We start from the raw sequence: 13587 nt of genomic DNA on the forward strand, positions 1-13587 counted from the left end.
GAAATTTGGTGAGCTAAAATGGTGTGGACACAGACAGAGCGCAAATGCATTCCAGTGTAGCATCACCATTAAATCACTTCTGTATCCCTACCCCACTCACTAATTAATTCTTAGCTGAATTTAACCCTTCTTCCCTCAATATTTCTCCACCCCTGAGAAAATCACATCCTAGTCAGTGGTCAGTCTCCTTGGAAATCCCAACTAAAACTCAGATCCAGTGGGATTTTATTGGGGCCTTTGGGTTTCATTGGTCAATCTCTATTTGGGGAAATTATGCACTTTTTGGAAGAGGATCAATGAAAATAAACCTTTCTATGGCCCTTTCTTGGGGCTTTAAATTTATTTTTTCCCTAGAAAACACAACATAGTATTTTCTAGTGAAAAGAATCATTCTGGAAGGGCCTAGCCCCATGCCTGGCACTGAGAAACTATACCATCTATGCTAATTTGCCTCCCCCAGAAAGAATTCTGGCCCAAGGACAGGGGTTTATGTGTCTATCCATTTACTCACCACTTATTTTTGAAGCATAAGCTATGTGTCAGGCACAGTTCTAGTGCTTGGGAAATAGGACTGCCAGATTTAGCCAAGAAAAATATAGACCATCCTGTCAAATTTGAATCTAAGATCTACAATGGACACTTTTAAGTATAATTATGTCCATGCAACATACGTATACTAAAAACTTATTCATTGTGTATTTAAAATTTAAATTTCACCAGATGTCCTGTATTTTACCTGGCAACACTACTGGAAATAGAGTGGTGATTGCGACAGACACCATACCTGCTCTCTCCTACAGCTCTGTAGCAACTCCAGCCTCGGCAGCTCACAAGACTGAATTTCCACCTGGCAGTTCCCCATGGGAAAGCCTGGGGGAACAGAGTGACCGTCTTCTGAGAAGTACATTACCACTTGGGGCCCATTTAGCAGCTGTCATACTCCTCTGCATTTAAGGTTCTTGGTGACAGGTCTGGTGTCTTTTTATCTCTCTATCCCTGGGCTCTAGCTAGTACCTGGGACCAGCAGATACTCAGTATAGACCAGTTTAATGAATGAGTGGGCGACTGCGGTTGGATTTATGGGAAACTCAATGCCAAACCATGCTCATGGCCCATAAGGAAAATATTCACAAACCTTCAAAAATACTGAAGATACAGAGAAAACCATATTGCCAGAACCCAAAGACCATACACATGGGTAAAGAATGATCTTTTGTCTTAAAACATTTTATGAAGGTATTTCAAACATAATAAGGGCTTTAAAAAAAAAAAAGAGTAGGGGTGAGATTATGTGAGAGAGAAACTGTGACCCTGTAAAGAATAATAAAGGGTCCTTTGAAAAGTTGGTTTTTAACAGAGTAGTTACGAGTGAGTTAAGCCCTGATTTAACTAACTGGCAATAAAACACGATTTCTAATAGTTAACCAGGACTATAATATTAATAACTGAGGAATACGGTATAAACAAATAACAAATAATTAAGAACCACTTTATTGTCAATACTGACTGTCATACAATTAAAACACTCAGAAGGGAAATCACAGGAACCCACAAAGGACAGATTCTGAGAAATTCAAGGGACATGGCATCTACAATAGAAAATCATTTTGTGGCATTGACTCCTTTCTGTGCAGCTGTAAAAGGGGGAACCAAAAAAAAATCAATGTATATAGAGCAGGTTTCAATTACACTAAGATTTTCTTTTTCTTTTTTCTTCTTTTTTTTTGTAAAGAACGGAAAGAAAAGCAAGGAAAAAAGAAACACAGGTATTGTATTGCAGTTTCCCAACGACCACACAATCCGCCAGGACTTTCAGCTTCTTTTCTTCATCCTTCGCTCGCTGCCATCCTGCGACCTCCTGATGGACCTGCGGCTGACACATCACAAGCGTGTCGCACGACCATTCTTGGCAGTTTACTGTCAGTACTCAGAGCGGTAGGCGGGAAAAGTCTCTGTTCGATGGAGCTTCAGCGGGCTGGTGACATCTTTTCCAAAAGAATTGTAAAACAGCAGTTATATGTCAAGAAAGCCCACCATCAAATTAGCTAGTAACATGTTTCTATATAACAGAAATAAGATATGACCCAGGATTTTTCCCAGAGGCCACTCACAGTGATATGCAAATAAGAGTCTGGAGAGATGGCGCGATTAACATATTATTTGCATGTGGCCTTTGCACTGAGCTATAACCAGACCACCAGCAGTTATTTTCCGCCTTAATTTTTCATCTTCATCAGCTCCTCTACCTAGGGTATTTAGGAAAACTGGGATGGAGTCTTAGGACTGTGAAAACTTTCAGCTAGGACACTCTGAAAACCTGACCAGACATAAGACAATGTTACACTTCTACCTAAGAAAGCTTGCTGTCAAGGAGGACTCCTTAAAATCCATGTAGCCTTTATTATTTCAGGTTTAGGTTCCAAACCGAGAAAGTGAAGAAGTCAGGAAGGCAACACACAAGACCACTGTTCGCCGCCTCTGTGACACAGTAGGACAGGAGCTGGGCAAGCTTTCTCTGTAAAGGGCCAGATACTACATGTTTTCCATTTTGCAGACCCTGTGGTCTCATCGCAATTCTGCTGCCTGTAGCACAAAAGCAACCACAGTTACTACGCATCCAATGGGCGTGGACCTTCCAATAGGACTTTGCTCACAAAAACACAGCAGGCTAGAACAGGCCACACACAGGCCACAGTTTGCCAGTCCTGTAGGGAGAGCTCTTGATTTTATACATACAAGAGGTTTGACTGCCATCTGCTGGCTGAGGGTTACCAGGAGCTGAGCAATGTACACTCTTGGCCTGTGAAGGGCTCTCAGAACTGAGAATGACAAAACCTGCGGGAGTACAGCACCCAGAGAGAGATGGGACCACACTTAAGTGGAACATGCCTGCCCCACTGAAGCACATTCAAAACCATGCTGATTTTAAACACCAAACCAAGCAAAAAGGTTGATGGTGGCTTATGGCCTTAAGTTTGTGCTCTGTTGCATCATGACAAACCACCCTGACCTCCATCTGACCTGTCTGAGCCCATCTGACCTTCCAACCAGAAGCGTAACTTTTCAGCCATTTTCCACTTCAACAAAACGAGGAGACAACATTTGTTTTGCTCTCCTCACGATACTGTTGAGGATGAAAGAAAGCACAAAGGGTGTCCCAAACTGTGAAGTCCCACGTAAATTACTGAGGTCACAACACCAAAACAAAAACAAAAATCACAGATTCAGATATTTGCATGCCTTAAATCTAAACCATAAAATATATGTATCTCCAGTCGCCTAGTCACTGGCACACAACAGCAGTGATTATTAGAGAAATCTTGAGTATTAAAATATCTTAAATCACTAGAAATCATTTCTTGCAGCCTCTTAGCCATGTTGAACACGAATCCTAGTCTCTTTGCAACACACACACGTACACACGCCATAACACAGAGAAATTGTATTAATGTATTAACTACAAGTAAACATCCAGGTATATCTTTTAGTTAACATTTCCCACAGGAAGCAGACAGCGTGTAAACAGTATTAATACAAAATCCAAATCTTCGGTCAAATGCAACACCCTTGGTGGTCCCATCAACTGGAGACTCTGAGTTTGCAAGAAAAGTGACTGATAGCATGCACTTGGGGTCAAGCCGAAATGAAGACACCTGCAGCTTCTATCGTGATGGCTAATCGAATCTCTCCAGCTGGGTTTGAATGCAGTGTTTAGCTTACAGCCAGGAAAAGGACTGAGAGATTTGCTTCCATTTTTGCAGTTCACACAAAGGTTACAAGCTGGCAGTGGCCTGTAGCCTCATCTGGCCCCAGACCTGGTCACTGGTCTGCACAGGTCATCACACGTTTGGACTAGCTTGTCACTATTTAAATAACTGTAGGCTTCCCATAAAGGTGCTGATTGCCCTGTGAAACCGAAGGTAACCCTGGCCTGTATCCTGCTCCAGTGACCACCTAGAGGTGGCTGCAGAATGCCCTTTGCCAATGAAGTCTGTGATTCGCCAGGGACCCACCACGCCCATGCCTGTCCTGTTTCACTCTGCATGCCCCCCTGGCCCCTACAGACACGTGAATTTGAGACACTAGTTTATTTGTCATCTTTTCCCATTTGCTCAGATCTTTATCTGTTACTTCTCTCTTAACTGCTGCACATACAATGTATGTGACTGTGTTCGAATTAATATTGAACAACCAACGTTAACTTCTCCCAAGTAGCCACTTGCTCCAAGAATCTATCATCTTTAAAACACATAAGTAAACCATGTGGGCTGGAAGTTCCCTGGAGGCGTTCTCTCCACAGCAGGGTGCGTGCCTGTGGTAGGGTTTCCTCCCACAGACAAGACCGTCTGCTAGAAGACAGGGGCAGCCCTGGACTAGGAGTCAGAACACTGCAGTTCCAAAGCCAGTCCCTCACCCACTAGCTATGTGATGGTGAGCGAGTACTTGACTCCAAGTGCCTCAGTTTCTTCACTGAAATGGAGAAGACCGTCCCCCTTGCCAACTCACACTGTTGCCAGGACAACCAAACAGCATCAAGCTACCGCCCCACGCCCCTTATGCACCAGCCACACTGCCTCCTTTCTCTTCTTTCATCCCCCCACCCCCCCATCATTTCTGTCTCAGGGTCTTTGCACTTCCTAATGTCTCTATGGAGATTGATTTTCCCTCACTCTCAGGATGGCTGCCTCTTCTCAGACTTCAGGTCTTGGGATAAATGCCACAGCCTCTTGTGACCACCCCAACTAAAGAAGTCCTGTGGTCATCATTCGCCCCAAACCAACAACTCGGCCTCACTCTTCTCTAGCACAAACACACTCTTTTCAACTTGACCTGTACCACGTTCGCTTAATTATTGACTGTGGCTCTTCTTTCAACTTTAAGTTCTGGGACAGGAGAGTCATGTGTCTAGTAGCCCCAGTGTATCTCCGTCACTGGCACGTCACGTGGCACAAAGTAGATGCTCAGTAAACATTTCCCGATGAATGAACAAGTGCATGGATACATGGAGAGACACAAACCTCAACTGCTTACCAGCTAGGTGACCTTGGACACATTACCAGCCCTTCAAACTCTCAGCTCCTTCACTGCCAATGAGGATGACATGCTCTCAGGTGGCTGTTTTAAGGACTAAATGAGATCGTGTATATTAAGTACCTGGTGCAGAGTCTGCACACAGTAGGGCTTCAGAAAAGCATAGCTTTTATAAAGAGTATGTCTTATCTCACTGAGTATGTCTTATCTCCCTAGTAAGGAACCAACCTGGCACGTCGATAGTGATAAAGTTACTGTTTATTTACATAAAAAGGAAAAGAAGAGGTTTCATGTTCAATAAATGGGTAGGTATCTGGGTTAAACAGATTGTTTACTGCATCCAGAGCCTTGAGAATATTGACTGGCATTCTGAGTCTCGAAAAGGAGAATTAACGTGCAGCATTTTCCCCAAATGGATTGGACCCATAGTACTTTTGGGGGTTAGGGTGATAGCTACTAAGGTTAGGACGACACAGAACACCGATGGGAAAAGAGGACTCTGTGCTTATTTCATGCAGTGCATTCCTAAAGGAATCATGTGACGGTGCTCAAGATATATTTGTTGAATGCTTCCCCTTCATAAATGTCTTCCAGCTTTCAGGACAAACCTCCTTCTGCATATGCCTACCCGTTAATTCTGCATATGCCTAACCGTAAAAGAGAATCGCTATATGAAAACTCGAAAATGGGACGGGAGACACAGTGAAGGTGGATTAAATACTCCTTGGTATGTGTGGCACGCGTCAGAACCAGCCCCTTCCTCTCCCCACCAAAAAGAGTAATAAGAAAATGAGAACTCCAAAACCAACCACCAGGTGGTGCTCTGGGACTAAATTTGGGGAGGCAATGAAAAATTTTCTCAACCCAGTTAGATAAATTCCCTCATAAGGGTGTGTGTGATTTCCAAGGTTAACCTCCGGATCTTTAGGGTTAGTCATCCTGAAATACATCAAGGTAGGTGAATCAGCCAGAGAGATGACAACTCATAAATACCAGCAAAACAAGAATTGTTGTGCCATGCAGCTTTATCATGTGGCACACACGGGGTCATGATGTCATGAATTTTTCCCAATTTCAGTTTTTTCCCCCGAGATAGGGGAAGGAAAGGAGAAACAATAGATCAATTTATTCCATTTATTTGTCATGTATATGACCACCCCGATAAGCAAGATAATTCTAGGAAGTCTGTGAACAACATTTTTATAAGGTAACAAATTACTGGTAAATTGTGTCCCATCCGTGTCACATGGACCACATATTGGCACTGTCTCTCAAGGAACATTGGCTCAGACAAAAAAGCAATTCACAAGATGAAATAAATGTGGAGAAATCTACATAGAATGTGCGAGTAAGGAAACATCTCAACACTAATACAATGTATCAAAACGAAATACATTTACATAAATTCCTACACAGGTAACAAAAGTACATGAGAGCAAATAATTGGATGAAATAATGGGTACAAAGCACACAAAGAATTTGAAGCAATTTCAAGGCCATTTTTCAATCCAAGATAACAGGATATTTCATGGCGTATTAGTATTGCAGCCCAAACGGGAAAAATGAAAGAATTCTTAATAAAAAATGTATGTTCAATGAAGATCATGGTATGTAGAAAAAAGCAAACAATAAAAGCTTTAATTATCATTTCTCAAGCCGGGACATGGTCATCTTCGAAGCCCTATAATTATCCATCACAAAGCTCGATAAGCCGTCATCACTGCAGGAATTCTCAGGCATCTTTTCTTGTGCGCACCACCATTTATTTCATTAGAAATGAAACCATCACTTTCTCCAAAATACTCTTTTGTAAGTGCTACTATTGTGTTCATTTGAAAAATCTATCCCAATAAACTTGAACCTGATTTTCCAGGAATACCTTGTGACTTCTGAGTGATGGATTATAAGGGTAATAAATAATACACCTAAATATAGAGGGGTTAAACCTAAGCGTAATGTGGTGGGGTAGCTTGGTGTCTGGCTTGCTATTTTTAATAAAAATGACAAGAACTTCTCAAAGAACATGAATTTGTTGGTTGGCTGTGATGTCGTGTATCACTGCTCCAAGTGATACCATCACTCCTGTTATTTTGGAATGTCATGGATTACTAGTCTTGAATGGTCATCCCAGACCTGTCAGCTATCTATGGACTTCCATCCAGAATACGGGCTTTCTGCTTGCTGGTAAATATGCAGGTTTTGCTGTTGCTAAAAAACAAAACAAAACAAAAACAAAACAAAAAAATCTGTATCTGTATGCTAGAAAATAGTTGTTTTCTTGATAGAACCCAGATGTAAACCTTGTCAGGGGAAGTCTCAGATACCCTAGGGGCAGACAAATAGTATGCTAACAGCATCTAACGTACGCGCTTTCAACATAAGATTTAAAAGGAAATATTATTATAAAATCAGGGCTCTGATGAGACCCCCTTCGCCTTAAATTATTCTGATGAATGTATACTTATTTTGGTTAAGGATATAGTTTAGTCAAGGATTGTAAGATGCGTGTGTCCTCCATGTGACATTTTCTGTCTCAATTGTCCTGAAGATTTTAAAGCTCCGGGGTCTTCGGTAATAAATTCTGAATCTGCAACTTATCCTACGTGCTGAGAACTTCCTCACTCTCGGGGCATCTTTGCAAATATGGTATTCTAGGGAAATCCAGTGATTTGCCAGTGTTGGTGCAAGTGGACTATTCTCAAATTACCACTCTGTCCCTCAGGGAACTAAGGTACAATTTATCAATTTCTTCTTTGTGATGGCTACATTACTTTAGTTCTCAACTTTCTTTTGCATTCCAGATACACAGAATCTACCTTCTTTTGTAGAGGTTATCTTGGTATGTGTCGAAAGTGAAGCTATAAAGCAATTCAACAGCTTGATGGGAGTGGAAATTCGTATGCTGCAATAATAATTATTTATCTTACTGTATGTTAGGGAAAAATGTGGCCAGTTTTTACAACAATTTAAAGGTAGTGAAATTAAATATGCATTCCTTTTAAGAAAATAAATGTATTTAAATTGAATGATAGTGTAAGTGGTATGGATATGACAAAAACTGTGATGCTATAATTCAAATATTGCAAACAGTTCAGAAGAGGATATGGAACAAATGGCATTTGTGACAACCTGAGGTCACCCAACTTTCTCCCTCTCTCTGTGGATGTGTCTTAGACGGTCAATGTATGTATCAATTATTTAGCAATGCAGTCACTCAGGGTATATTTTTTGAGCATCTACAATGTGCCACGCTCTCTGCTAGCAAACAGAGACTAAAGTCATAAAGAATAGAATGTACATGTCTTCAGTGCCCTCTTAACATTACATATTCATTCAACAAGTATTCAGGGAATGGCTACTCCCAGCCTGGCACAGGAAGGTAACATGATGAGAATTAAAAACAAAACCACTCTCCTGCCCGCCTTGGCATTATTGCTTCTTGGAGGAGCTAGTCATAAGTCAAGTGGTCTTGCAATTAAATACGAAATGAAATCTGTGGTGAGGGCTATAAAAGAGAGTGCCCTCATCTGCACCTTACGACTACCCATCACCAGAGACGCCCACGCTAGTTCTAATAGAGTCCGGGAGACAGTGGAGGTGAGACCTGGAGCTGAGAAAGGGTTAACTAGGAGAGGAGGAAAGCCAGGGCATTGCAGGGAGAAAGAACAGGAAAAGCTCTCTGGGGGAGAAATAAGCAGCAGGAAAGGCTAACGGAAGGCTGGGTGACTAGGGCACCGAGAGTGGGCATTTGTGGCTGAGACCACTGTTTTCCATTGTCAGTCATTTATTTACTCAGCAAACGTGCACATCTCAGGCACGCCACTGCCATCTCGGGCATGCTCTATCGAAGTTCTGGGCTCTTTCACCCTCTTGGGGAAGAGATCTTCAGCAAGGTTCCCCCACAGGCCGATGTATTTATAAATTACATATGCACAAGCTGCTCTTATAGACTACAAAACATTGTTTTTAAATGCTGCATTTGAAAGGAGAAGAAAGTGTTTACATAGAATTTATCATTGTTTCTGTTGTCTACCCATGGGCCATTCTCTGCTTCGGAGACCACTTTTCTGGAAGACAGGTGTCTTCAGGGGATTTGCTGGAGTCACAGCAGAAACTCCCCACCCACCCCCTGCACCCCCACACCCAGGGCACCCTCGGGCGAGGTTCCTAAGCTTGAGAAATCATCTGGAGGCTTGACACAAGGATGGCTGGGCCCCACCCTCAGCTTTCCTGATTCCTAGGTCTCTGGAGTGGCCTGAAAGTCATCCCTTTTAGCAACTTCCCAAGCAATGCCGATGCCGTTAGACATCAATCCACTAGACTATTTCTCTGAAGAGTGGACCCCAGACCTCTTGCCCAGATCCTGTGTAGGCATTTGTTGAAAGTACAGTTTTTTCAACCACATCCTCGGCTCTTAAGGGGTAGAATCTTTGGGGTTGAGGGCCCAGGAATCTGCATTTGAAACAATTCCCCCCAGGACACTGTGATACAGTAAGGGTCTAGGGGGGCGGGGGGTGACACCTTGATGGGGGCCCTGATTCTGGGCGGGGTGGAAGGCGACTAGGCAGCCTGACTTCCTCCAGAGCTGAGGCCCCTCCCTGGGCTGCCAGGCGCTGGCCCACCCGCCTGCCCGCCGGGCAGCACTTACCTTGCAGGCGGTAGAGCTGGCCGGTGCTGTGCTGCCGTGTGATGTGCTGCCAGTAGGCGCTGCGTGGCAGGGGCACCATGGCGCTCAGTGAGGCGGCCCGCTCACTCATCTTCATCTGGAGCTGTGTCAAAGGAAGAAAGGGCTGTGTCAGCCACCCCGGGGCTGGAAGAGGGCGGATGGACCAACGGACCGACGGACAGCACGGCCGAGCGGCTCTGCAAGTCGCCCTTTACTCAGGACCTAGTTAACTGCACAAAGGCAACTACACACCAGAGGAAGGCAGATTTACAGGAACTAAAAAGGCAACCTCCACCCGTTGTATCGTTAAGAACAGTGAATGGCAGACCACTGTATCCAGAGGAATGCCATTTCGATTGCTTATATGACACCTGGTAGCACTAAATACCTACCTAGCCATTTGGGCTGTATGAACGTTCAGTGGCATGCCTGATTAGCTCCCGCCTAGCACACACTAGGTACCGGAAAAATGGAGGATGTCATTACTATTTACTATTCATTGCAACACGCATTTAAAGATCCTTTGTTGTGGTGGTTGTTAAAGAAAACTCCCCTCTACGTATCTCATCAGCATGGTAGTTCCTGGCATAATACCAGTACATTCACTCAATAAAGCCAAAATAATCTGAGGGTCTTCCTACCCGGGAGCCCCAAAATCACTGCAGTTGATGACAGTGAACTTGAAAAAATTATAACCATTTCTTCCAACGATAATTTAATTTATATGTGTTGCATTTACATGTGATAATTGAATTTTCGGTCCTTATCACAATAGCACAATTACCAAATTATGTCCCCGAGAAGAATTACATAGCACTACGTTTCACGGGGACCTTTTTTATTTTTCTAAACATATCCTCTCAGATCAAAAGGGCAAAAGGCTGAGAACAAAGCTAGTAGAAAAGTTCTGTGTCTATTTCCCTATCTCTGTAGACATGAAAGTCTCCAAGTTTGAGAGCTAACAACCAAAAGAAAACCTGTTTACTACCAGTGGCGTCTGCTGACATTCAACCTCATTTACATGAATGCAAGAAAATAAAGGGACGAAGACAACTGAATTTTCAAGGTACTGAGTATTTGATTTTAACATAAAGAGATTATATTTAATACAATAAAATGTTTAATATAAGGAGAACATTTGGGAAATAGCCATCACTTCAAATTATTCACGACATGACTGCGAATATATTCCTACAGGCCAGCATGCTTTGACTGTATTTTTAGAAAGCTTATTTAGGAACAAGGATGCAATAACACCAATGTCACGTTTCACAGAGAACATTACAAGGCCTGGCTCTCTCTTTCTTTCTCAATCCTTTGAAAGAATATCTCATTTTACGAAAGGAGCATTCTAATTGTCTTTGGAGAAAAATTTCGTGCATAAACATCTGAATTCTCTATGGGTGAGAAGGCTTAGGAAGTGATTGAGTGAAAAGTCTAAGAGGCAAGTGTCCACCCTTATTTTTCTTCACTGTTGCAAGTACCTCTGATGCTTGATACCAACTAGAGAAGAGGGAACCGAATGTGTGCTCCCACCTGCCACTGGTGGAAAGAGAAATTAACACTATTTTTGGAGGAGTTAAAACTGGGTAACCTGGGGTATCAGGAGAGAAGATTGTATTCTTCCTCCCCCACTTTTTTTTTTAAACCTTATACACTTTTATATAGTTTTGTTTTTCCTCTTACAATAAACAGTACTTTCACATTCAAAAGTAAAAGTGAAAATGACCCCAACCATCGAGTTTTTAAGTAGAGGTATTTCTGCTATAACATGACAGAGAGACTTTCCAGAAAAACCTCTCATTCTGCAAAGTTGTTGGAAAAATCGGGTTATAGGACGATCACACAGAACATACACCCATTTATAACCAGAGTCATTGTTACTTTGGGAAATAGCTTGGAGGCTGGAAGTTACGCAGGGGTTATAAAAAAATTGCGGAAAAACATTTGGTGGGAAATGCTGGCCTGAGAAGTCCAGGCTATAGAGATGAAGGAGGGCCTCTTCCCCAAAAGAGTGGGTGCTGGTGCCATGTAGCCACACAAACAAGACCTGGGCAACAGCTGTGCTGGCCGAGACGCATCTCTGAAGGGGCTGGGGGAGGCTGCCATGTCTCCGCTCGTGTCTCATCTTCTCAAACTGGAGCTGCAAGAGGCTTTGTCTGTGCAGAAGTGTTTTGAGGGCTTTCCCCCTTCCTGCTAAAAGATACAATTCCACTCCTGTCTTAGAAAAAAAGTGTTTATGAACCAACACACTTCCATCTTACAATGAATCATTCTCCAGTTCCGTTTATCAAATGCCCGAGCCCAAGGTGAATATCGAAATGGTGTCACAGTGAAAACATGTGCCATATCTGAGCCACACTCCTGTATTTCCTGTCCTGTATTTCCATTAAATACATATCCTGGAACTCTGTACAGAACAGAAAAATTATCCCAAGTCATCCATTTTGTATCCTGCACGTATCAGGGAAATGTAATAGAATCATGGAACATCAGAGTTGGAAGAACTATAGGAAGCATGTAGCTCAGTCACCTGAGGGAGCAAGACAGAAAATCAAGGTTCAAGTTCATGCAGTAAGGGGGTGACAACATCCAGTCTCTCAGAAGCTAGTGAGGGGCACCTATTTTGTTCTCCACGTTTAGTTAAGTTCAAGTTCAGTTAAATTCGAATTACATCTTAAAGCCCTGATTGCCATATTGGGGGGGGGGGGGGAGGGGCACAATCTTTACACGTGCTGAGACACATTCTAAACCTTGATTTTTCCAGAGATGTATATACACATGTGTGTATATATACACAAAACTCTTCACTTCCTAATTATTTCACTATAATCTATGCTCCTGAGGTTGTTACGCTGATTGTGGTCTGCATGTGCTTTTCCGTCTACCACTATCCCCTCCCATCTCTACTGTCTCACACCCTGACATTCATCAGTTACATCAATCTGCCTGGCCTCTGTAGGTATACGAGTTTGCAATTCTTCCTCTAATCCAATTCTCCCACTTTACAGAAAAGGAAAGTAAGGCAAAAAATTCTCAATCAGGTGACCAAAAGTTAAGAGCTGAGTTTTAGGACTCCCCAAGACTGAAACAGAAACATGTTGTCTACAAATGCTGTCTCAGTTCTCTCAGCCTTCGGCCTTCTGATCTTCCTACCCCCTCCGGTCTCATGTTGCCCCGTGGCCCAAACCACACCCCTCAGTCTGGCTATTTCTAGCCACCTGTGATGCCCACTCTCGCACCTCTGTGCCATTGCAAATGCTGCTCCCTAAGCTGAGAGCTGTCCCCACTTGTCCCCTGGTTCATGCCTCCCTTCCCTTCAGGAGTAGGCTCAGGTGTCACCTCCCCTGGACATTTCCTGACATTTCTTCTCCCTTAATGACATCAAGTGCTCCTACCAGACATCTGAGAGTTCTGTTCTTACTCTGACCATTGCATTGTTTTGTGAAAGCCACCAGACTAGCCTGCTTCCTACTGGAGACCATGAACTCCTGGAAAGTGGGCTCATATCTTTTCTCTCTGTATCCCCAACACCTGGCGAGGGCCTCCAGAGGCTTAACAAATAGAGAACGGATGGAATGACGATGGACGATGGATGGACGATCAAATGAACCCAGCCTTTGTCCAGGTAGCAGGGGATACTTTTCAGAAAGAAATCCTAATCAACCCAGCAAATTAGAAGCCCTGTCAGCCCAAGGCTGAACTCCTGCCGAAGCGTTAGGTGGCTGTCCCTGCCTGTGGGGATGTGGTAATAAGACTGCTTCATTCTGCTTTGCCATTCAAGTGATGCACAGAGGCAGAGCCTCGGGGGAGCATCTGCCTCTGTGCATTTGCACAGTCAGCGAGGACAGGTGACGGCAGGGAGTTCAGCCCACACATTTATTCACTCC

The 13587-nt window shown here is 43.3% G+C and overlaps 1 protein-coding gene across 2 annotated transcripts in view; it reads right to left on the reverse strand.

Annotated features, from left to right (window-relative positions):
* Positions 1 to 1473: 1473 nt before the first annotated feature.
* Positions 1474 to 13587, reverse strand: part of DOK5 (docking protein 5) — a 126521-nt gene continuing 114407 nt past the window's right edge. For both annotated transcript variants that reach the window (XM_019726052.3, XM_019726053.3), the window contains exons 7-8: positions 9680 to 9800; positions 1474 to 1985 (exon numbers count right to left, since the gene is read on the reverse strand). In XM_019726052.3, coding sequence (XP_019581611.1) covers positions 1921 to 1985; positions 9680 to 9800 — 186 coding nt within the window. In that variant the 3' untranslated portion in view covers positions 1474 to 1920. The remainder of the gene's footprint in view (positions 1986 to 9679; positions 9801 to 13587) is intronic.

The sequence above is a fragment of the Rhinolophus sinicus genome, chromosome 13 (genome assembly GCF_057876585.1).
Source record: "Rhinolophus sinicus isolate RSI-liver-muscle chromosome 13, RSI-T2T, whole genome shotgun sequence".
Classification (NCBI taxonomy): domain Eukaryota; kingdom Metazoa; phylum Chordata; class Mammalia; order Chiroptera; family Rhinolophidae; genus Rhinolophus; species Rhinolophus sinicus.